Source organism: Molossus molossus, unplaced genomic scaffold (genome assembly GCF_014108415.1).
Source record: "Molossus molossus isolate mMolMol1 unplaced genomic scaffold, mMolMol1.p scaffold_m16_p_13, whole genome shotgun sequence".
NCBI lineage: Eukaryota > Metazoa > Chordata > Mammalia > Chiroptera > Molossidae > Molossus > Molossus molossus.
Window position 1 is genome coordinate 71,569,962 of NW_023425348.1, and position 26,766 is coordinate 71,596,727.

A 26,766-nucleotide genomic window follows, 5' to 3' on the forward strand; every position below is an offset into this window, starting at 1 on the left:
TTGACTAAGAGCCAAGAGACCTAGTTTAAGTCCATCACAAATAGTGTCTCAATTCTTTGGAAAGTTATTTCACATTTCTTCACTGCTTACTCATCTGTAAAATAGATGTACCTTACAGGACTATTGTGGGACTATTTCTTTGAAAAGTTTTAATTCTATGAACGTAAATTTTTAAAAACATTAATTGCAAGAAAAGCATTAGCAATTAGACACAGAACTGCTGGGTTAATTATAAATGGGTTTGAAAGGGAGACATGAAATTTCCATCATACCCTTAAACCGTTTGAAAACAGGACAATTATAAGTGTTAAGTATTCAGTCTAATTAGAAATTGGTGTCTAGCTTTTTCTTTTTACTTTGATTCACTAACTTACCTAGTTGGCCAGGGATTTTCCAGATTTACTGGACTTTAGTTACCATCTTTTAAAAATACACATTTGTGTACATCAAGCTGAAACTATTTATGCTGATGCAATGATGAAAAGGTGGGTCCTGATTTTACTTTGAACCCTCCCAAAAGGAGTTATACTATCTCAGTGGGGGTGTCTCATATTTAAAAGGAAAATGAAATTTATTGTGAAAAGCTGTTATATATTAAGACTTTGTTAGTGTTATAATTCATCTTATATGTGCTAAAGAGAAAGTTGCTTAATGTGAATCTCTAACATTTAAAACAATATAGTAACTTTCCATTTTTTTGTTCAGATAGAGTGGGGGGGGAGAGAGAGAGAGAGAAACATCGACATGAAAGGGACACATCGAGTGGCTGCCACCCGCACCACCAGCCAGGGCCGGGTACAAACTGCAACTGAGGTACACGCCCTTAGAGGAAACCAAACCCGGGTCCCTCTGGACAGTAGGCCGACACTCTAACCGCTGAGCCAAACTGGCCAGGACTCACTATGCATTTTTTAAAATAACCTTTCCTAACCTTTTTAGGTTATCTTTTAGAAGTTATACCTATAATTGGTATGGGTTTTTGTTTTTTCACTTTGAGCATTGTAGCCTTTTTTGCACTAAAGTTTTGCAAACTAAGATAAAAAAAACTTACAAATTTTACCCAAAAATCTGTCAGCTGTAGTTAGTTGCTTTTCATATGACAAAAGGACTCCTGGAGCCATATAATCTCTACAAATACTTTGCTTAATATTTACATTCATACTTGATATCATATATTTATGGATATTTGGTCCTTTCACTATTCTGTATTCTAAATGAAATAATTTAAAATAAATTTCCTTCACAACAGTTTCCCAAAATGTAAATTACATTAAGAACTACTAAAAATAGCTGAATTTATTATGATTAGATTATGTAAGGCATCTTTAATTATGATAAAATTTTAAATGCTCAAACTAGTGAACATTTTAAGTTTAAATAAATGTTCAAATGCTACTATTTCTAAATTTAAGTGACTAAAATATAGAAATACATAATACACTACCTCACACTCTCCTTCCCAAAACAGGCTGGATTATATCTATTTGATTTATACACTGTGACTTTTTCCTGCTGTTTTCCATCAACCTTAATTGTGAAAAATGGTGCCATGCTGCCCTCTTGATATTATTTTGGAGATCAGTTAGGTCTTAAAGCATCCAGATGCATACAGTTCTACACATATCTGTAGAATTAGCTCACTAAGGTCTGCTTGGCAATATTTTTAATTGACTTACATGTTCTGTGGGAAAAGAAGAATCATAAAAAGCCTTTGCAATTGCATTCCTCTCTTCACTGGGCTCTCCCTTGGGATCTGGATGGATAGTGGAGTTATTCAAAGTGTCAGCAACTCTGTTAATGCTGGTAGTATCTGCTTGACAAAGAGGAAATGGCAACAACTGAATTTTATTCTCCAGGCACTCATCCTACTGGCTGAACTTGTTTTTCTCTCATTCTATGCTTTTGTATTTAAAAAGTAACAATTTCTATTTTCTTTTCACTTAGAACTTTTTCTACTTTGCTCTTACGTTAGTCATTTTACTTCAGAAAACAAAGTTTTACTGCTACTTTCTAAAACCTGGTACTACATTAAAATGAGTGAAATGGTATAAATGTCTTATAAAAAGTGTTATCCTTATTCCCCCGTTAACTACATTGCCAGTACATGTAAACATTTATATAGTGAACATCTTACCAATTCAGATGAAAAGAAATTGGCCATAGTAAGATTCCCAACAAAGGGCTGTCTAATATTTAATAAATAGATAAAAGTAATGTAGAGAAGCACGTCTACTTTGAAGGTTAAAAGGTATTTATGAGAATCTTTTATGAGTTCGAGTGCTTTGCCATCTCCCCCTTCCATTCTTACTATTTATAATCATTGAGATTTAATTAGAAGGACCTGTGAGAAAATGGTAAACATTAGACCAGATCCTTGACTAATAGCACTTGGCTAACCACAGCATTTGATAAGCAAGAAGTACTTATTTTGCTTTTAGTTCTGTCTTTCCCTTTAAAATACTCTCTTTTAAAAGAAGCCTGGCAAGCCCGGCTGGTGTGGCTCAGTGGTTGAGCGTCGACCCAGGCACCAAGAGGTTGCTGGTTCAATTCCCGGTCAGGGCACATGCCCAGGTTGTGGGCACGATCCCCAGTGGGGGGCATGCAGGAGGCAGCCAGTCTATGTTCTCTCTCATCAGTGTTTCTCTCCCTCCCTTTCCCTTTTTCTTTCTAAAATCAATAAAGAAAAAATATTTTTAAAATAAAAATAAAAGAAGCCTGGCAAGTCTGAGGGTCAGGCAAAGCTCTCCTTGTAATCTGCATTTCTTTTTTATTTTAACTTTTTTATCTTCATTGATTTTAGAGAGAGAGGAAGGGAGAGGGAGAGGGAGAGAGAGACAAACACTGATGAGAGAGAACATCGATTGGCTGCCTCCTGCACACCCCCCACTGGGGATCAGGCCCATAACCTGAGCATGTGTCCTGACTGGGAATTGAGCCGAGACCTCCTGGTATGGGTCAATGCTCAACCACTGGGCCACACCAGCTAGGCAATCAGCATTTCTTTTAATAGGTCTAAATGCATATTGTTAAACAGGTAAAGTCCCTTAAAATCTAAGACTATCTTGCCCTGTCCAGTTTGCCTCAGCAGTTACAGCGTCAGCCTGCAGACCAAAGAATCTCAGGTTTGATTCTGGTCAAGGGCATGTACCTCAGTTGCGGTTGTGCAGGAGGCAACCAACTGATGTATCTCTCTCACATCGATGTTTCTCGCTCTCTCCCTCTCCCTCCCACTCTATCTGAAGATAAATGGGAAAATATCCTTGGGTGAGGATTTAATAACAATGAAAATAAAATCTAAGACTGTCTTCAACAACCTAAACAACTTTGCTATTGGCAAAGTAAACATTTCCCTCATGATCATATTTCTTAAACTATTGTTCATTGTTATCTTCAAGTTACATTTATACAGCACCTATACAAGATTTGTGATATATTTTTAATATGAAAAATTTCAAGTACACCAAAGTATAGAGTATGAATTTCAATGTAACCATTACCCAGCTTCAATACCCATCCATATTAAGTCATACATCTTTCTTCCATTTAGCTTTCCCTCTATTTATTAAATTGTGGTGTATTTTTAAAGCAAAACTTCATCTGGTAGTTTTAAAGAACAGAACTGTCTGAAATATTAAGCATTTGAATAATAATATAGGTACATAATTTTTAAGGGGTTCAATTTAAAGTGTTTCAGTGACAAACAGCAATGATTTGAAATGTATTCATGTTATACTTCAATATTGTAAAACAAAAGAGCTGGATTTGTGCTGGTGAAGGGACATAAAATAGAAAAATGAAGGAAAGGGAATAATTGGGGGAGGTAAGTGACAAAATGTGGTTCTGAGGGAAGGAAGTGTGATTTTTTTTTTTGGTGGTGGTTTTTTGTTTTTTAAGGGATAAACGTGCACTGGAAGAAGCCTTACCTCAATTTACTGCATTTGCTCTAGAAAATAAAGACCTCAGATTAGGTAGCTGTTCCTAATTTAAAATTAGTCACCTGGACCTGTGGTGGTTGTTATTTTCAGTTCATTGATGATTTTTTTTTTCATTTCCAAAATGCAATTGTACCTCAGTACATGTTGATAATACTGGTTCAGATTTAGGTGAAAAGAAATCTTTCACTTAAGTAAAACCTTTACTACTTTTACTATATATGGAGTATTTTAAGTTTAGGCAATAAATAAATAATATATGTTTTCATTTTAAACATAATCTGGAGAACTTTTACCAAGAATATTAAATAGAAATAACAAATTTTAAAAGAAAACAAACCTGGTTTTCTTACCTGGCCCAATACTCTTTCTGACATCATCCACACCCACATTTTTACAAAGTGTCATTGAAACAATCTTTTTGTTTTCTGATGGTCCTATTGGTCTCTCGTGCAGCAACAAGGGAATGCCAGAAGTTGAAGTGCTCGCCGTTTGACTTTCAGTTTGATTTACTTTTGACCGAGGACTGGGGTCTAAAAAATTCACATATACTGCAGTTTTCTCAGTTTTTTTATCTGAAGTTGAAAGATCAAAGGCTGACTTTCCACTTATGTTTACTAAATCTCCAGATGGCTTTATGTGAAAAGAACATGATTCTTCTAGCTGTCCTTCACTGTAAATTTTTCCTAAAACGATGTCTTTTAATGACTCTGTTTTCTCAGTATTATTTAACAATGTATGCTGTCTTTCATTAACATCCACAAACAGGAAAAGGTCATTTTTTGTGGCTTCAGTTAACTGATTCTCATCCACATGACTCTCTTTGTTGGAAAACTGTACTTCTGTGGAAGTTTTCATGTGAACAGCAGTTTTCAAGTCTTTGGCTTGTGAAGCATGTACACTCTCATTGTTAACTTGAAGATGGGAAATGTTCACATTGTTTTCTAAATATCCCAAACAGTTCTTAAATGGACTGTTTTGTGTGTCATTCAGATTTTTACATGCAGCTCTTTTCCCAGGGCTTGAGTTGGGTTTCGCCAACACAGGTATAATATTCACATTTTTATCTGAATTCTTAAGAAATACTTTCAAATTATCACTGAAAACAGCAGATGAACCGGGATGGTTGATTGCAACATCACAGGGAATAGTTCGTTCAGGTTTCTCTGAAGTTTGTTTAAATGGCAATGTACTGCACTCATTTTTTTTATTTAACAATTGTATTTGTTCTGTTTCACACTGTTTGTCATCTAAGCTGTCATTACTTGACTCACGCAAACTGTATTTCTGACACTGAACAGGATTCTTTTTTACATCCAGAGATGAATCCAAATCTGTTTTGGTTTGGTCACTATTTGTAATTTCCTTCTTTGTGATATTTTCTTGAGTCCCTGGAAGCAATCTGAACTGTTGTTCAGAAACACCTTTTTTATGATTTGTACTGTTAGCCATCTCATTTAAGACACTGTTAAATGATGTTCTGTTACTTTCAACTTCCAGATGTAAATCTGAACAGTGAACATTGAATCCTTCAGTTCTTTCTGTGTGTATGTTCTCTGTTTCTATTGATATATCTGCCACTAAAAAAGAATTATTTGGTGATTTAAATTCTGTACACCCATTGTCTTTTTCCAGGCCCACCTTGTCTTTTATTTTTGTAGTAACTGCTTTTCTAAAGTCTGTAATATTCAAGGTTTGTCCTTGACTAATTAATTTTTTTTCTGTGCAGAGGGTTTTGCTTAGGGAGATTTTGCTTTGATTTTCGTCTTGAGGTACAGTAGTATCAATTTCATTCTTGGAGATCTTTTCAATATGCTGTAAATCTGTCATGATGAGAACACAATAAATTTTTATATGATACACTAAAAAAGTAAAAGTATTTTTGGTTGAAAACAGGAGAGGTTGAGGGTATCACAAGTTGTTTTTTTTTTTTAGCCTGTTATTTCCTTTTGGGCATACAGTACAAGTCCACATAAACACATAACATTAGATAAAAGTCAATTTATCCTAACAGGTAATACTCTAATTTCTATTACTACTTAGATCTAGAAATAGCTAGCTGGTTCTTTAACACTATCATCACTTTTCACTACCATGTAAACATTTTTAAATTTTGGAATATTTTGGCCAAGTGTATATAGAATAGCTACTTAAGACATTAATTTTATTCATCTAGGTTCCAACCATAGATTTTAAAATTTCAGTAGAGTCACAATAATCTGGAATATACAGTTCAGGGCTTGTAGGGCTTTTTCAGTCCAATCATTCTCTCTACAACATCTCCACCAAGTGGTTGTTCAGCCTAGTTTTGAACACCTTCAAACAATCAGTACTGTCTTTAAACAATTCTTTTTCAAGCTGGACGAATTTGTAAATTATTTTAATGGTTATAGAAAGGTTATCTGAATGAAGAAACATGATCTACATCAGAAGGTTATTGGTAGCCCATTAGGACATTCTCAGCAAAGCAGTGAAGGCAGAAACCAAAGTGCAAAAAGCAAAGAAGTAATGAGAAGGGAAGGCAGAAATGTGCTCCCCCACCCCAAATAGTAACTGTTAAGAATAGCTCTTTTGTTAAGATTTATACAAATAAAGATTTCTCCAACTACACTATAAGATCCTCAAAGCAAAGGCTGTAATTGATATTCCTTTACAAGCTCAATATACAAATTAGAAAATAACAATATAACCTTAGTTACCTTCTATAATGATTTCTTCTGTAAGTGGATCTTCTTTCTTTTCCTCCTTTTCTTGATATTCAGTATCTAAATAGAAACTCACAGTATTTTCTTCCCTTATTTCTTGCCCAGAATTATATTTCTCTATGTTTTGTGATATTTCCATTGACATTTCACTGTTTTCAGTATTTACTTCTGGAAGGTTCTAGTGTAAAATGGAAAAGATTCCTTTAATGTAAAAACAGATTAAAAAGTATAAAACATTTAAACTGATTGTGCTGATAAAAATGGAATCTGTTTCAATTTAACCATTCAGCAATTTCTATTTGAAAGCCAAATGACTTTTTAATTAAATTTAATACTATTTATAATTAGATCACTTTAAGTTTATTCTCTCTATATATAATCTATCATATTTAAGCAAAATAGAGACCTTTAGATATTTTCAAATATTCATTCCCCATTATTATATAATACCATACATTATATGGAATAATAGAATCATTATTAAAAGCAAGGTAGTTGTGCTGGCATAGTCTTGCCTTTTTATGTACCTTTAAAAGAGTGAATCAGTTCAACATCCTTTTATTCCCCCTGTATACTAAGCACACAATACATGGGAACACTGCACTAAGCTTTGAGGTACAATGACCAAAAAAAAAATACAGTCCCTATCCTCAAAAATGTATCAGTCCAAGGGGGAAGACAGAATAAGAAGTAACAGGCAACTTGAATATAGACAGGGATAAGTGGGCACTTCTAGAGAGAACAAATGGCATGTACAGGTGCTTAAAAGCAAGCAAGATTATATTCTTTATAGAACTGCTTGTGGTTTGCTTTAGCTAGAACTACATGCTAGGAGAAGAACAGAAAAATAAGGCTTGAGGCAAGCTAGGCCAAGGTCATTACCTAATACAGCTCACTAAGGAGTTCCAACTACCAGGAAGACAATGAGAAGTCATGGAAGGGTTTCAGACAAGGTGAATAATGAGCTGACCAATGAAAGACTTAAATGTAAGACATAAAACTTCTAGAAAAAAGGTAGTAAACAATCTGATATAAGTCTTAGTAATATCTTTTTGGATATGTCCCTTGGAGCAAGGGAAACAAAAGCAAAAATAAACAAATGGGACTTTATCAAACTAAAAAAAGCTGTAAAGGAAAACATGAACAAAACAAAACAAACCCTAAACCGAAGAATATATTCATGAATGATATATGTAATAAGGGTTGATATTCAAGACATAAGGAACTCAATAATAATAAACAATTGGATTAAAAATGGGCAGAAGACATACATAAATATTTCTCCAGAGCAGACAGGCGGCCAATAGACATGAAAAGATGCTCAACACCATTAATCATCAGGGAAATGCAAATCAAAACAGCAGTGAGATACCAACAGTCAGAGTAGCTATTATCAAAAAGTCAACAAACAACATATTGGCAAGGATATGGAGAAAAGGGAACCCTTGCCCTACTTTATTTAACAGTTTGTACCCCAAAATACTTGAATGTTACCTGGAACTTCCTGTCTTCCTCAAACTTCTGATCACATAATTCATTGTAATGTTCTTGTAACTTAATATGAGTTTCTTTAAGTGATGATAACTCATTTTTAATCTCATTAATTTCTCCATTAAGTTCTTCAACCTAATATAAAATGTAGTCAAAATGAGCACATATAAAAATGGGTTTTGTATGAAAATATTAACACAAGTTTTGGGAAATAATAAAAAATGAAAACTCCCAAAGTAGTTACTAATATTATCATTTATTGAATTGCACTGAGCACTTAATATTATCAATTTCATACTAAAAAAAAAAAAAAAAAATCCTAGGAGGCATTTTCAATCCCCAGTTTATAGGTGAGAAATGTGAAGCTTGCAGACATTAAATTAAATAATGTGCCAAAGATCAGGTGGCTATAAAGTGGTAGGATTCAAATCCAAAGCTAAATCTAGGGGTTGTGTTCTTCACTGCTACATTAAACCACCTCTAGTTACAAATGAAAACTTACTATTAATCCTAAAAATTCTATAAAAGTTATACTTTCATTGCTTTTTTAAAAATATGTTTTTATTGATTTTAGAGAGAGGGGAAGGGCGAGAGAGATAGAAACATCGATGTGAGAGAGAAACATCGATTGGCTGCCTCCTGCATATGCCTTGACTGGGAATTGAACTGGGACGTCTCAGTCCCTGGGACACTCACTGCTCAATCCACTGAGCCACACAGGCCAGGCCTTCATTGCTTTTTAAAATTTTTATTTTCTTGTTGCATATTAGATACACAGATCTTTTTTTTTTTTTACAAAAAGGATAATTCTTTTATTTATTTATTTATTTATTTTTTAATCCTCATCCGAGGACATTTTTCCATTTTTTGTACAGATAGAGTGGGAGGGAGAGAGAGGAAGAGAGAGAGAGGGAAACATCGACGTGAAAGGGACACATCGAGTGGCTGCCACCCGCACGACCAACCAGGGCCGGGGACAAACTGCAACCGAGGTACATGCCCTTAGCGGGAACCGAACCCGGGTCTCTCCGGACCGCAGGTGGACGCTCCAACCGCTGAGCCAAACCGGCCAGGGCAGATACACAGATTTTAATTCAACTACATGAAAAGTACTGAGTACTAAGTAGTACAATAGAACTGACTCTTCAGCCTAATATTTACATCTATAAACGGGCTTTGACTGGTTATAAACTTTCATAACCTTTTTCTTGGGGGAATATTCTTTCATGGGGACCTCAAATATGAAATAAAGTTTCATTGAGGAGATAAATACCCTTTTCTCATGAAAGATTATAAAAGTTTCTCTTGAACTATTTTAAACTACCAAAAATTCCACAAATGCATATGATATTTGTTATAGAGCCTAACAGACATGAGCTCACCTATTCTTTTCCCTTCATTTTTATGTTTTTAATCATCTTTCGATCTACCTCTGCAAGTTGACAGGTTCAACTCTCCATGTGTCCTTCATCACACCCTGTCCCAGTTCTCACAGTGCCTAGCTTTAGCAATGATGTCTTCTCTCCTGCCTCATTTGTCCTGCTATGCCAGCATGTTCTCCTCAGCCCACAAATATGCTCTTCTCACAGTCCTAATTTTCTTCTTATTGACCCAATTCTCTGTCTCAATTCTTTTTTTTTAATCCTCACCTGAGGATATTGTTTCCATTTATCTCTAGATAGAGTTGGGGCAGGGGGGGCAGAGAGAAACATCGATGTGAGAGGGACACATTGATTGGTTGCCTCCTGCATGGCCCCGACCAGGGCTGGGGATGAACCACAACCAAGGTATGTGCCCTTGGCCATAATCAAACCCATGACTCTTTGGCCCATGGGCCAATGCTCTAACCACTGACCATTCTTGAACCGGTCTCTCTTCTTCACTTTCATGGCACTACTCTCTCCTCCTCCCCCCTTTCTCACTGTTCTGATCAGGCATCTTTGACAATCCAGTACCTAGTTAGTATAGTGCCTAAAAGATAATAGATGCTCAACAAATGCTGTGATTTTGATTCCTTTTGTGGCCTCCCCCTTCCTTTAATAATTTCTGAACATCATGTACTGTCTTTTTGTCTATACTTATCCACTGGCTACCCATAAATCTTGTCAAATGAAAAATACATGTCACACTGATCTTTATATTTCAATGAATTTTAAATATATAATTTTAAATAAATAATCTAACTGTTCTCTATTTCATTTGTATTTTCTTTCACTTTTTTTTTTACAAAACATTTTATATGATTCCATATTATTTTTGTATCTTTTTGTTTTTTTAACCTAACTTGATCCAATGTCAGTGGCAATACACTCAAGAATAGTGAAAAAACTTACACAGAAATACAATTAAAGAGCAGAGCTGACCTTCCATTCAAGAAAACTATAAAACCAAAGCAGCTTTAAAATTTTATCTATTTGCTGTTTAGTACTAAAGCATATAAAAGTGAAATAACTGTAGAAGGTAAAAATCCTAAAATAAAACCAGTTTTATCCAAATTTATAGATTGAGACCTCACCAGTGAATCTGAATGTTTATTTTTAATTCAATTGATTTTTTTCTCGAGGGAGAGGTATGGTTGTGGTCTCATCAAGAAAAATAAATGTTTAATTTTCTCAGCTCAACTAATTTTTTTTCGCATGCATGGTTGGCACATTTAAGTCTATATTCTATTTTCACTTTATAGTTTTTCCTTATCCTGATTACCATTTCCATGGTCTTTTACACATTAGGAATATGAAGCAAGTGTCAGGACACAATGTGGATTAGCAGGAGCCACAATGAATAAATATTATTACTATGCTTGGTTCCTAATGATAAACTTTATTAGAGATTATTGAGGATTTTTTAGCATTCTGATACAATGAATGACCAAATATTTTTTGAGATTTAGGGAAAGCTTATCAAATTATGAAGATCTCTCAAATACAGATTAAGAGAATATGTTAGCTGCAAAATTAAGCACTTATATAATAACTTAAACAAAATCATCTACAGTAAACTTTATCAAGTTGGCATTTAGATATATAGTATATTAGTATAAAATATATTAGTATGGTATTAGAATATAGTATAATTAGTATAATAGTCTAAAATATAATCTTACTCTCCCAAAATATAGATTTTATAAACTCATAGTGACTTTCTATTGTGTCAATTCTTATAAAATAATTGAAAGGCAATGAAAATATATATTAAAACAGAAGAATCAATTTTGGGGTTCACCAATTTTTAAAGTGAACCTTTATGTATTTCACTTTTACATCATTTTACACTTTTATTATCTACTTCACTAAAATTAAAATTTAGTATCAAACAGATGTGGTTTAAGAAAATAGCCAAGTTTGTAACATCAATTCTTATGATGAAATGTTAACACTATAGAACTCAACTACTGTATAAATGTTCTAAACATAGCTTTAATACATTTCAACAAAACTGCTGAGGAAAGCTAAAAAGATCAGCCAGCAATAATACCTATATAATTCTTTATTTTAATCATTTACTACAATACTAGCAATGGTTTTATGAAAAGTTAAATTAATTTTTCTTTGTCACATATGGGAAGTCATTCAAATTACACACACACACACACACACACACACACACGGTTTTTCGTGCATAAAAGTATTACAGGAAATTTTATTAAATTTAGCTTTTATAAAGCATTCACTTCCAAGAAGAAAATATGGCTGACTTTATTCCTATATTATTTTTGCAATATTTCCTTAGCATTTATTTAACAGTTATTTTAAATGTCGACAACTATTCCAAATATTTTAATATTTAATAAACATACATGCTTTTTCCAAGTTCTCAGTGCTTTCTCATGCTCATTTTGAAGATTAAGGAACTTTACTTCATTTTCTTTTACCTTCCCCCTTTGCAGCTCATTATCTCTTTCAAGGGTCTGCAATAAAATTAATTATCCAAAAAATAATCAATACCACATTAATGAATTTTGATGTGTTTTATGTTGCTTGGACTTTTGCTTCTAACATGCTGAAAGTGCCATACAGATCAGTGATAATGTGCTATCTCAACAATAATTTTCATAAATTAACAGAAAGGTGCTTATAGTTTAGTTAACAGGAAATAGGGGGAGGTTATGAAAAAGAAATGGCTATAAAAGGGTATAAAAACATTGCCATTATTCAGTTTCACTGCATAAGTTTTAATGTACTGAAAAAGTAATATAAAGTACAGCATTGAAAAATATGAAATGTAGCATAATCCAGCATAACCCTACTAAAATATTTTAACTACCACAAAACACTTTTCCATATCTGTTTATTTTAGAAATTAACTGGCTAGAAAAACCTTAAATACAATTTTAATTTTAAATTTCAAATTAACACATTTTTAGAGCTTCAGCATTTATTATATTAACTTATTACTTCATAAATTAACATAATATAAACACCATCACACTACCCTCTCTCCCTCAAAAAAACCTTTAAAGAGTAAAACCACTCCTAAGTATTTTCTAAGACATGGGCTTTAAAGCTATTAACATCAGTGTCACCAATATTATTAGGTTTCTCTAATGTCTGCTGATAACCCAAGTGAACCTCAGTAAAAAGACGAATAGTAAGAACTCTACATGTATAATACATCTGGAATTTTTAAGTTCATTTGTTCATCATTATTAAAGCTATGTACATTCAGGATAAACATTTCCAGCTACACAAAGGAAAGAAAAGGTGAAGTTTTCCTCTATCTTCCTTCCTTCCTTCCTTCCTTCCTTCCTTCCTTCCTTCCTTCCTTCCTTCCTTCCTTCCTTCCTTCCTCCCTCCCTCCCTCTCTTTCTTTCTCTTTCTTTCTTTCTTTTAATTGGGGGGGGGGGGAGAGAAACATCGACGTGAAAGGTACACATCGAGTGGCTGCCACCCGCATGACCAACCAGGGCACGACCAACCAGGGCTAGGGACAAACTGCAACCGAGGTACATGCCCTTAGTGGGAACCGAACCTGGGTCTCTCTGGATCGCAGGCCGACGCTCTAACCGCTGAGCCAAACAGGCCAGGGCCAGAGGTAACCACTTTAGCAGTTTCCTGTGTACCCTCCCATAAATTGTCTATAAGCATAAAGAATATAGAATACATTTTTTTAAAATACAGATAAGACAATACCATACATACCATGTTGTTCTGCAATCTTTTTAAAAAATGAATAATGTCGTTTACTTTTGCATGTCATTATATATAGATCTCTCTCATTTTAAAGGCTTCATAGTGTTCCATCTATATAAAGAATTTTCAATTATATCTAAAATGTCGATATGCAGACATAATTATGCAAATTATGGGAACATCCAATGAAGAGCATTTTATGATTTTAACGTGAAGATTCTCCTCTAGCTCATAAAGAGCTATGCACTTTGAGAGCACTCAATGAATACCTATTTTGGATGCCTCTACTTTAGGATAATGTAAATTTAAAAAAAAATTTTTTTTCTTTATTGATTTTAGAGAGAGAGGAAGGGAGAGGGAGAGAGAGATAGAAATACTGATGAACGAGAACATCAATTGGCCGCCTCCTGCATGCCCCCCACTGGAGATCAGGCCCACAACCTGGGCATGTGCCCCAACCAGGAATCAAGCCAGTCACCTCTTGGTATATGGGTCAACACCCAACCACTGAGCCATACTGGCCATGCTAATGTAAATATTTTTATAGAAGTCATGTTTTCTTCTTAATTTATAGGTACACATCATAATAGGGCAATTTCTAAATATTTACAATGGTGTATATTTCATGGGTACTTAGTACTTTATTATTATTTTTTATCCTCACCCAAGGACACCTTTCCATTTTTTGGTCAGATAAAGTGGGAGGGAGGGGGAGAGAGAGAGAAGCAGAGAGAAACATGGATGTGAAAAGGACACATCAAGCAGCTGCCATCCACACAAACCCAACCAGGGCTGGGGACAAACTGCAACCAAAGTACATGCCCTTAGCGGGAACCAAACCCGGGTCTCTGGGCCACAGGCCAATGCTCTAACCACTGAGCCAAACCGACCAGGGCAGTACTTTAATATTCTGACAAATATTTTATAGTATCTATATTGCTAACACTATTTCAGATATATACAAATCAAAGTTTAGAGGAGATATGAAAGAATATACCAAAGTCTCTATCTTAGTAATAATAAATGATCAAGAGCATTGTGTTCTTAAAAGTGTATTAGATATGTTAGTCATTTCCTGTCTCCACCCATAGCCCCATCTTAAAAAAAAACAAACCTGCATATATTAGGTATTCTCTAAGTTTCCATTTTTTTGAGACATTCCAACTTTCCACTACAATTTGGACATATTGCTCTTTCAGTCTGTTACACTGATCAGGTTATTTCTGAGGATTTCCTTCTCTCCTCCTCTGTGGTGAGTCTCCTGTTTTCTAGATTTCATGGATTCCTTTCCTGGTTTATTCCATTGTCTTGGTAAAGCAAACTTTCTATTATTTGGGATCATAAATAGTACATTTTTAAGACTCTATGTCTGAAAATATCTTTATTTGACTAATACTTAAAATTCATTTTGTTGAATATGATTTACTTCTGTTTTGGAAATTAATTTCTCCTCAACCTCTGAAGGCCTGGTTCTATTATCTTCTCCCTTCCAGCATTGTCATGGAGAAGTCTGAAGTCATTATGTTGCCACTCTCATTCTGAATCTTTAGTATGCAACCCATTTTTTTCCCTTTATAGTTTTTAGACTTTTCTCTTTATGTGCAGTATGAAATTTCATAATGATATGCATTGGTGTTGGGCAAAAATTCTTCAGTTCTGGGTTACTTTCTTGTATTATTTCTTTGGTCATTTCCTCTCCTCCCACTTTCTCTGTTCTAAAACTCACCAGATCTCTATTAGACCGAGTCCCTGTTTTCTTTCTCTATTTTCCATCTGTCTTTTGGTTCTACTTTCTGGAAGACTATTTCAATATTATATTCCAACCTTTCCATTTTATGTCTGCTAATATATTTAAGGGTTCTCTTTTATTCTATAAATGTTTCTTTTTCATAGACTCCTAATTCTTGTTTTGTAGATTAATAAATATAGTTCTCTTATATGGATATATTTTCTTAGTTTCTCCAAGTATTTTTCTTTTTCTTTTTTATTATTTTCTCCAAGTGTTTTTCATTACCCTGTTTGTTTTGTCTGTTTTTCACTTTGGAGACTTTCTCCCAATGTCCAATGATCCTTAACTGCCTATTCATATTTAAGGAATAAAGTATTAAAAATCTGGTTAAAAATTTGTCAAATGGTGGGCTTCACTGCAGGTTGATCTGGCTGAGCTATTTCACTGCAAGAGCTTAACTGCGGCAGCAATAGTCTTTTTCATGAGCAAGTTAGTTCCCCAGAAATGAATCTTCCATTCTGCTGCCTGAAGTTATAAGACTAGCTACCCGGTAAAGAGAAACCAGGCTGGGAGGTCTGAGAATTCAGTATTTTGTCTTTCTACCCTGTTTTCGATGTAATACTGTTAGTAGTAAGCTAATAAATTGAAACTAAAAACAACAAAAAAACCCTGACTTGCATCACTTGCCAATTTCATTAGTGTTAAATATTCCCACCACAACAGCTCTAACAACGAGCTCTCCCTGGTAAAGCTGTCTCCAGCACACCACTGGATCTCTCCAATCTCAGTTGTCTCTCCAACTTCCAATATATACCTCCAATCTTCTTCCAAGTGGGAGACCTGCAGTACTTATTTGTGAGGGCAGGGAAGAGAAAAGAAGGTGCAAGAGCTTCTTACAAAGACCTCGTTTTGGGCTTCAGTTGCAATTGGGAGGGAGAGAGGCACATGCACTTTCTGGCCATTTCTGCATCTTTGATTTGGGTTTCTACTTTCTCTCACTTACTAAGCACATAACTAATTTTCCATCTGGTACCCCCTCCCCTTTTTTTGTTTTCTTTTTAAAATTCTATTTTTATTGTTTCCTCTCCCTATTTTCTTGTCCTTGTGGATTTACTGTTGTCATTTTATTGCAGTTTCAGAAGGAAATAGAAGTGAATGTGTGGGTTCAATTCAATATGTTTAACTAGAAGCCCTAACCTGGAAAAATCTGAACTTGCAAAGAGCCTGAATTAATTTATTGTTAACCATTCATTAATTTAATAAAATTTAATGAGCTCCTACTATGTGCCAAATACTCTTTAGGCTCTAATGCTGTTAGTGAAAATGTTCTGTTCTCATGCAATGTATACTCTATCAGGAAATTATTTGGTATTATTTGCACTTGGATTAGCAATCTAAAACCCTAGCTGAAAAAAAAAAAATGGATATTGTGGAAAGCCAAAATAAAACCATCTGTTGCTGGTTTTAATATACAAAAAACTGAGTAAATTATCCTGGTTAGTACTATGACTGTAGGAGCAAATTAAGTAAATTATTCTTGTTAACACTTAGCAGTATAACTATACTTACATGTGGACTAAACTATAATTAAATCATAGCAGAAAATATTCTCCATCATAAGAATTTAGTTCTTTATGCTCCAAATGGTACAATAAAAAAATAAGACAGATGACAGCATGACTGCAGAGCACTGAAAAACAGCAGGCCATTACGAAGAGTAATGGTCCCTTTTAATACAGCTGGAATTAGAATGCTCGAGAAAACACTTGAGATATCCATGCAGCATAATCCTCAGCAACAGTTCTACGTTAATATTTTGTTATACTATATATCAGTGGTTCTCCAGCACCAGTCTGCAAACAAGCACTGATCCATGACAAAATTTCACTAGTCCATGGCAAAAATGTCAATATAAGGGCATCAAGTGTCTTTTCTTGTAACTGACGGTCCTTTTTCCTGAGATTATATCCTTAATACAGTTTTAATGTTAAAATGTTCTTTTATAAAATGAAAATGATGATAGATGGTATTGTTTTTGTTTTTTAATGTCCTTACTTATCCAAATAAAAAGCTGACATTCTATCCTGTTCCTGCCAACACTTTGTTTGAAATTTTACCATATGAAATCTAGTTTCTCTATACACTATTAAGGCTCAGGTAATAATTGTGCTAGTTAAAGAGAGAAGCGTTTAGAGTATTTAAGATACTGCAAGGAAGAGATGCACCTCATATTAGGACTGGGAACTCACTCCCTGCCAAGGCACCTACCTAATGTGCCAAGGTACTGCCAGCCTGGGACAGAGGATGCTGCGGGGTATATGCACTTGACTCAGACCCTCCCTGCTGTACCTGGGCCTCCTCCAGGGGTATAGGGCATCAGTAGAATACAGGCCTCTCCCCACCAATATGACCCAATATGAACATGTCTTCAGCTCCTTCTCTTGAATTGGACATCCCATCTCTTGGCCCAGTAGAACACAGGGCAGTTCCCGCCCTTCCACTAACCTTCATGGCTCTTCCTGTGGAGCCAAGGTAACCAAAGTTCTCTCTTCTGTGTCCTTCCAGGTGCATACAGTACTGGGACATGCATAATACACTTCAAGCCCCACTGGCACAGATTACTCCAAAAACTTTCTTCCTTGACATTTCTAGACCAAAGCTGATCATTAGTCCCTATCCAAACCTCAAGAAACATGTCAAGTCCTTCCACATTAACTGAATCACATTCTATTCTACTGGCAACACCAGAGTGAACATTCAGGTTTCTACAGCATCACAAGCATTCATCTAAGAAACAAGATGGCAGTCTGCCCTGCCTTTCTTGTACCCCAATCTTTACAAGTGATTTTCCTAAAGACTCTTTCACGTAGCTTCACGAGAGGAAACGCATAGCCCTCCACTAGAAATGCAAGAAAAAAAGCCACTCATTGAACCCTAACTCCCAAACATCAGTGACCATAACTTCTCCCCCTCCTCAATCATATTCTTACATATACTGGAAAGAAGATGATGGGTGAATGTTGAGGTAATAGGGCCAGTTCTATCCTATTTCTATAAAGAGGGATCTGTCCCAATATCTGGGAGCTCACTGATTATTCTCTTAGAATATGGTATACTTGTCACCTTTTATTTTCAGTTTTGATCTTGGCCACAATTCTAAGACAAAGAAAAAATTCCCATTCAATCTGTTACAAAATTAAATCAGATACTTGATACAACTGAACATTTAACTAGTGTCTTAAATGTTTAAAAATATGCTCCTTACTTTAAACATTGATATCAAGTTGATTAAGGAACCCATGTCTTATCCCTAAAATTCAAAATGATCTCATAAAGTTAGACAGATGAGTACAAATAAACAGGTAAAGCTCATTATATGAAAATATGCTTTAAAAATATATATACATATAAATATAACCTGATTATTTTCTCTTTGCAACCTCAATTCTGCTTCCAATTCAGTATTAGCTTGAGTCTGTTGCTGGAGTAACTGCTGCATATGTTGAAAAGAAATGATGATATCCTTTAAAAAAGTGTAAATATGATATATCAATTTAAAAAACTTTAATAGGAATCTTTCTAAATTCCTTCTTAAAATATATTTTCTAGTTTCTTAACTTATCTTTATAATTTAATTTTAAGACCATATTAAAGAATATACTGCCCTGGCCGGTTTGGCTCAGCAGTTAGAGTGTCGGCCTGCGGACCAATGAGTCACAGATTCGATTCTGGTCAAGTGCAAATACCTGGGTTGCAGTTCACCCTGGCCCTGGTCGGGTCATGTGGGAGGCAGCCAGTGAATGTGTCTCTCTCACATCAATGTTTCTCTCTTTCTCTCCCTCCCTCCCTCCCTCCCTCTCCCTCTATCTGATGATAAATAGAAAAGTATCCTCTGGTGAGGAATTAAAAATTAAAAACAATAAAAAAAAGAATATACTAAAAAAAGTTAATGACACATTTTACTAATTTAATACCTAAAAGAATTTATATGACATGATTTCTTACAGAGTACCATTTCCAAAAGTTCCTCAAATAAAGTTCTTTGAAATGGACCATTGATTCTGAGACACTATTGAAAAATATGAAGAATTCAAAACTAAAACTTTTGTTGGATTGTCCCCAAACTAGTAAACATATCCATGCTAAAATGTCATATTACTAATTGCCTATGATGCCATGGACTGCATTCAGAATCAAATAGACGAAAAGCAAAAGAGATTAAATTTAAAAAAAAAAAGCAGTTTTCTTTCATATATCTTTTTAAAAAAATAGAATTATAAATATAGATTCAAATGAGTATGATGTCCTATAAACATATGTTTTAAGTATATATAAATTTTAATAATTATCTGCCAGAATACCACTAGTCTAAAACATGAAGGAAAACACTGATTTATTTTTATTTGTTATTTACAAAATATTTTAATGTAATATTTTCTCCAACTTTACAGAGATATAATTGACACAAACATTGTTTAAGCTTAAGGTGTCCATGGTAATGATCTGATACAAGTATATATTGTGAAAAGATTACCACAATAAGGTTGATTAACATCTTTTATCACCTCACATAATTACTATTTTGTATATGTGGTGAGAACGTGTATGATCTATTCTCTTAGCGAGTTTCAAGTACATAATATAGTATGTTAACCAAAGTCATGCCACACATTAAATTTCCCAGAAGTTACTCATTTTATATCTATAAGTTTGTACCCTTTGATGAAAAATTTGTACCCTTTGATGAATATCTCCTGATTTATTTTTATTTTATTACAAAAAAATTTTTTTTTCTTTATTGATTTTAGAGATACAGGAAGGGGGAGAGAGAGAGAGATAGAGATAGAAACATCAATGAGAGAGAACACTGATTGGCCCCCTCCTGCATGCCCCCCACTAGGGACCAGGCCCACAACCTGGGCATGTGCCCTGACCGGGAATTGAACCAGCACCCTCTTGGTGCATGGGTTGATGCGCAACCAGTGAGCGACATCAGCCAAACTCAATTTCTTTTTTATTGGAAGTATGTGAGAGACCTGGTTCAAAAGTTACACATATATCCATTCAATACACACTAACTCAGTACTTACTATGTGTTAGGAATTGACCTAGGCATGATTCTATCTGTTATTTAACTTTATTCCCCATATTATATCTGGTTTTAAAAATATTTACTGTCTTCCAAACTATCTTTTAATTGCTTACCTGTTTTTCTTCTTGAATATGGGTAATCTCTTCATTAATCTTCTTATTTAAGTCCAATTCCTTAAAAAATTTGAACAATTTTAGGTTATGATAGAAAATTCAGCAAATTCTATATTCAATTCAGTACCCAACAAATCTAGGTGGGTCATGAGTGCCAACATGTGTTTGCTTTTGAAGTAGTGACTCTAGTGAACCAAAGGTGGTATTAGATACCCAATACAGGCTGGTACAGACTTATATGTGTTAATGTTCAATTCACAGAATTTCTGATCTCCAAAAGCTTTTCTGGAGACACCACTGTACCCTAAGATAATTTGACACCATGTTAAAGTGCTAATAAAATTATTATAGACAAATTTTATTGTCTTAAATTCTTATTGATAATGGCAAAAATCTAATAATTAAAAAAGATTCATAACACCATTTTCCCTATGTATACTAACTTTACAAGGGACCATTTTGTATTATAATCATGAAATTCTCAAAAATTTTACAAAAATATAAGTTTTATAAACATGAATACATTAATAAAATACCATGTTGAGTCTTTCTTGAAGTTCCTGAAATTTTTGTTCTTTAATTGTTAAATTGATGTTTTCTTCTCCCATCTTATGTTGCCATGTGACTTTGGACTTTATCAAGTCTGAGGTTGCTTTCTTTAGTTCCTTAACAAAAGAAACATGAAACAGAAAACTCAGTATACATATTTCATCAAAGCAAGGTATGTTTCTGACAGTTTTCTTTTTTAAAATATGTTTTTATTAATTTTTTTAGAGAGGAAGGGAGAGAGATAAAAACATCAATGTGAGAAAGAAACACTGATCGGCTGTCTCCTGCATGCCCCCTACTGGGGATAGAGTCTGCAACCCGACTGGGATAGAGCATATACCCCGACTGGGAATTGAACCAGAACCTCTCGGTCGATGGGAGGATGCTCAATCCACTGAGCCACACCAGCTGGGCCATTTCTGATCGTTTTAAAGTCCTTTTTGTTGTTGTTAATCCTTACCTGCAGATATTTTTCCACTGATTTTTAGATAGTGTAGAAAGTAGGAAGGAAGAAAGAACATCAATGTGAGACACACACACTGATTGGCTGCATCCCGCACGACCCTGACTGGGCCAGGGATAGAACCTGCAACCCAGGTACATGCCCTTGACAGGGAATCCAACCTGAGACCCTTTGGTCCATAGGCCAATGCTACAGTCCATTTTTAAACCTATCAGTATAATTTACTATATTTCACATATCAGGGTAGTGCCACTGGTCCATCAAGATGTATTTCCCCTAGTTCCACTGCAAGATAATTAGCCAAGGTGAGAACATTATTTGTGTCTATGGAATGACACAAATAGACACAGGGACAGAATGCTTGATCTCTGCTATTAAAAAGAGCACACTAACCTAAATGCACTAACCAACCAGAAGTAGGATATCTTCCTTCATTACTTATTCAATAAAAATATTCTGATATAAACAGATGATTAAATTCCTAAGTCCATGAGCATCTAATAGAAAATTGTGTAAGAAATGATTACAGTATAATGTAATGAACGCTATATTGTGGGAATACATAGAAACATGAACAACACAGTTGGCTGAGGGCATCAGGAAGGCAAGAAACAGAAAAATGGTATTTGAATTGAGTCTTTAAAAGATAAATTTGCAAAGACAAAAAAGGACTAGATATTCTAAGCAAAAAGATTTAAACACAAAGGTACAGAAACAGGAAAGAACATGGTATTTTTCAGGGAAACAATATGAGATGGCTAGAACTAATATGTTATGAGGAAGGGGAAGAAGAATATTGGTAATTGTGGATAGAAATTTGGCAGGATCCAAATATTGAAAAGGATTTATAGGCCAGATAAGAATTTTAATTTTATCCTATAGGCAACGAAGAATTAACCATTGAAGGATTTTGAGTAGAATAACATAAAAAGATCTGCATTTTAGAAAAATAACTCTGTAATCATAATAGAGGATAGATTTGGAGGGGCTATCAAACAAGTTTTAATTTGTGAAGTTACATAACAGATACACCCCAAACACATTAAAATCCTGAAATAAAAACTTCTCTTACTCTACTGCTGTCCTCTGTATGCTGATTATATTAAAAACGCAAGGATCTGATTTTCACTCTTTTGACTACACAGCATCTGAACTCCCTTTGAATTTTATAAGCTCTACAATATAAAAGCTCACCATCCACTAGACAAGCTGAAATGCCAGTTTGATAAGTATGAGACCAGGCTCTGCTAATCAGATGCACCTGTCTTGATAGTGGATGGGGAACTAGTATCACAAAGAACAAGAACTGTTACAAATCCACATGTTGGTAGACAACAGGTGCAGTGCTAAGAACTTCAAGCTTCCATAGGAAACAGTGATACCACTGCAGCAGCAGCAGCTCCCACTACGGTCAACAGTGATATACAAGCTGCGGTGCACAGTCCTCAGTACTGGAAATTGGTCTTATGCTGTGGTCTTGGATACTGCATAGCTTCCCTTGTTTCTGACCATTGTCTAAGTCTGAGATGACCAACATCCAAATTCCTTTTCTGATGAAAACCACCTTACAATTAAGAAACTTGACTAATATACTTCAGTTTTTAAAAGGCTGTATTTAAGAACTGAATAAATAATGATAAACAGCTCTTTTGTAGAAAAAAGTTGGTTCACTAGGGTGGTGCAATTCTCTGGAATTTTTAAATAAAAATCTTCATTGTGGTGATTGAGTATCTTTTATTTTTTTTCTCTAAAATATATATTTCTCATGTATTAGTTTTTAAAATTGTACTTAAAGCTATGGAAACCAGTACAATCATTTAGAGTTCTAAGGTAAAAGACAAAAGATGAATGCACAATATACAGACGATGTATTATAGACTTGTACACCTGAAACCTATATAATTTTATTAATCAGTATCAACCCCAATATATTCAATAAAAATTTCAGTTATAAATAAATAAACAAACTCTTAAAAGAAGAGAGAGAGAAGATGGCAAATGACTGAGTCCTAAAAAACTCCAACATTCAGGATTAGAAAAATCGCTAGTATAGAAGGCTGAGAAGTACAATTAACTGAGGAAGGAGGAAAACCAAGAGTGTGGCATCAAGGAAGCTTAAAAAGGAGCAGCAGAAAACAGGGGTACCAGTATCTCCAGAGTTCTACATGTTACAGCCTTAGCCACTCAGACGGAAACTTGCCTGATTATTTAACCCCTAGTTCAGAATCCAGGAGAAAGAATTCACTGGTCTTAGTTCACATATCCCCTTTTGCTATGTGCACTACATAAAATAACTACTGCTAAAGTAGCCATGTGGGTCAGGAGATGGGCTTCATTCTCAGAAAAGCAGGCAGACAAATCAATGTCTGGTACGAAAAGAACAATCACCAGGAACTGAGTAATGAAAAAAGTTTGAATGAAGGAGGTAGGCCTTGAAGAATCAGGAGGATATTTGTCCCATTTGTCCCTCCTGATTCTCTCCACCTTTTTCCCACACTGCTCTGTGGCCTGTGTGGCTGGTATCTGTGCATACAGCTAACAGGTTCTCTTGCCCTCTGGCTCCTGGATGGGTTCAATCTGTGGGAGGCCCCAGTAAATCAGTATGCTAGGAAGAGAGAGAGATTGAGGTATTTCCCCAGCTCTCTCCGTACAGGACCATAAATTAGCAATAGCTCTCTACCTTTACCAGAGGTCACAGCTTCTGAACTGCACTTCTACAGCTGTACCTACAGCTCTCTCTAGCTTCCAGTATCTGCTTCCTTCCCCTGCCCCTCCAGGGCTAGGTGGCATATCATTCCCCCACAGCTTCTATCCCAGGGTGCTTCTCTATCATACCCCCTTATTGGTTTCCCTTAACTCTACCCAGAACTTTGTAAATAGCTTCATTAAACTTTGCTCAGTGACCCATTCCAGTGTGCCATCTGTTTCCTGCCTCAATACTATTTAATACAAATGAATTGAGAAAAGGCATTCCAAGTAGGGATAGGGAATATGGAGGAGAGCAAAAGCAAAAAGAATTTAGAATTATGATAATGGCAACAAAAATCTGGGATTAAATAGAACTGAAGATGCTTTTTAGGAGGTAGTAGGAAACAATGTTGAAAATGCAGACTGGGGCCAGACCATGAAAGCTCTGGAAAGCCAATTAAAGAAGTTTCGGCCTTGGACAGTTTGGGTCAGCGGTTAGAGCAAAGGCAGTTTGTCCCCGGCCCTGGTTGGGTCGTGCGGGTGGCAACCACTCGATGTGTCCCTTTCACGTCGATGTTTCTCTCTCTCTCCCCTACTCTATCTGAACAAAAAATGGAAAAAATGTCCTCGGGTGAGGATTAAAAAAAAAAAGAAGTTTGGGACTAAATCAACATATTGTACACCATAAACCCACACAATGTTATATGTCAATTATATTGCAATAAAGCTGTAAAACAATTTGGGACTTTGATTTGGTAAGCAAAGAAGAACTATTCAATCTATCAGTCCTTCTACATATACTAAGTATCTAGCATATGTCAGGCACACAGAAGCAATACATTAAACTAGTAGCTTAGTAAAGTTAGTCCAGCAAAAAGAGTGAAGAAAAACTAGCAAAAAGAACACTGGCTAAGAGGTTTTTTTATTAATCCAGGCATGAGATGATGAATGTCTATTCTATTCAGAAATGGAGAACAAAAAATATGAGACATTCTAAGAAGATACAATTTAGTAACAAAGGGAATGAAGGAAAAAGATGATCCCAGAATATCTAGAGAAGCTAGAAGAAATGAAAAGGGGATCATAAAATGTGAAAGAGGGAAGCATAAAAATGGAAAGGAGCCCTGGCCGGTTTGGCTCAGCGGTTAGAGCGTCAGCCTGCGGTCCACAGAGACCCGGGTTCGGTTCCCGCTAAGGGCATGTACCTTGGCTGCAGTTTGTCCCCGGCCCTGGTTGGGTCGTGTGGGTGGCGGCTACTCGATGTGTCCCTTTCACATCGATGTTTCTCTCTCTTCCTCTCTCTCCTTCCCGCTCTGAGTGAAAAATGGAAAAATGTCCTCGGGTGAGGATTAAAAAAAAAAAAAAAAAAAAAATGGAAAGGAAATAGAAAGTCTGATTCTGTAATGAAATAGATAAAAAAATGTATTTAAGACAATAAGAAACGAGATGAACAACGTTCTGAGATTAACTAAGAAAGCCAAAAAGCACAAATCATTAAGCTTGAGACATAGGTTGTTATTCTTCTCAAAAAGAAGGACCTTCACCCTGGCCAGTTTGGCTCAGTGGTTAAAGCGTCAGCCCTCGGACCAATGAGTCGCAGGTTTGATTCCAGTCAAGAGCACGTACCTTGGTTGTGGTTCATCCCCAGCCCTGTTCAGAGTTGTGTGGGAGGTAACCAGTCAATGTGTCCCTCTCATGTCAATGTTTCTCTCTCTGTCTCCCTCTTTCTCTCTCCCTCCCTCCCACTCTATCTGAAGATAAACAGAAAAATATCCTCAGGTGAGGATAAAAAAAAGAAGGACCTTCATTTATATATATATTTTTTATCCTCACCCGAGGATATTTTTCCATTTTTTGTACAGATAGAATGGGAGGGAGAGAGAGGAAGGGAGAGAGAGAGAAAAACATCGACGTGAAGGGACACATCGAGTGGCTGCCATCCGCACAACCAACCAGGGCCGGGGACAAACTGCAACCGAAGTACGTGCCCTTAGCGGGAACCGAACCTGGGTCTCTGCGGACCACAGGCCGACGCTCCAACCGCTGAGCCAAACTGGCCAAGGCCATTTATATTTTTATAAGTTATAAAAGGTTGCATGTGGGGGGCAAGATTGGGAGGAAGGTGTCAATGGGGGAAACATCTGTAACAAAAAAAAAGGTTGCACGTGAATAAGTCCTCCAAATAAAGTTTCAATGTACCAGTGACAGTTTGTTCACCTTCAAAGGCAGCAAAATGGTTTCCTCTGACAGGAGAGTATGAATTTTGGGGGGGGGGGGGGGGATAAGGAGTATAAAAATCAATCCAATATGTTCCCTGTTGACCCTAAAATTACAGTAAATCATTAAAGGAGATGACCACAAAGGCAGTGAAAATATAGAACTGGAGATTAAGAGAAATTTGAGACTGGAAATATAGATATGAAGTCATCTATATGAAGTGAATGACTGAATTAAGGAATGTGAGCTAATTGAAAGAAAAAAAATGGAAAGAAAAAAAAGAACAGAGACCTTAGAATAGAGTTTTGGAGGAATGGTAGGGAAAAAAGCAATCAGACCCAGAGGAATTTATTTGTACCAAAAGACCCTTTAAAAGCAAACTATCATGTAAATGTTATAAAACTAATACAGTTTATATTTTAAACATCTGTAAATTTGTACAAAACACAATGTTCTGTAATGAAAAACAAAAAGTGTCAGCATGAGTTACAATGAGATGATCGGAAGAAAATAGTCTGGAGACAGCTAGTCATTGTAGAAACAGAAAATAGTTCAAGCCTGAAGGGAGAAAGAGCAATTGATGAGTCAGATAGATTTCAGATTTCCCTATCTGATAAGGAATTCAGAGGCAAATGAGGTTGCTTCAGTGGTCTTGAAA

At 35.5% G+C, this 26,766-nt stretch overlaps 1 protein-coding gene across 1 annotated transcript in view; it reads right to left on the minus strand.

Moving 5' to 3' along the window:
• The window catches only part of CCDC73 (coiled-coil domain containing 73), a 96,278-nt gene that overhangs the window by 3,373 nt on the left and 66,139 nt on the right, over positions 1–26,766 (minus strand). The window contains exons 9-16 of the mRNA XM_036258588.1: positions 20,728–20,856; positions 20,192–20,251; positions 18,405–18,509; positions 11,925–12,035; positions 8,132–8,263; positions 6,632–6,815; positions 4,286–5,755; positions 1,677–1,810 (exon numbers count right to left, since the gene is read on the minus strand). Of these exons, the coding sequence (XP_036114481.1) occupies positions 1,677–1,810; positions 4,286–5,755; positions 6,632–6,815; positions 8,132–8,263; positions 11,925–12,035; positions 18,405–18,509; positions 20,192–20,251; positions 20,728–20,856 (2,325 nt within the window). The remainder of the gene's footprint in view (positions 1–1,676; positions 1,811–4,285; positions 5,756–6,631; positions 6,816–8,131; positions 8,264–11,924; positions 12,036–18,404; positions 18,510–20,191; positions 20,252–20,727; positions 20,857–26,766) is intronic.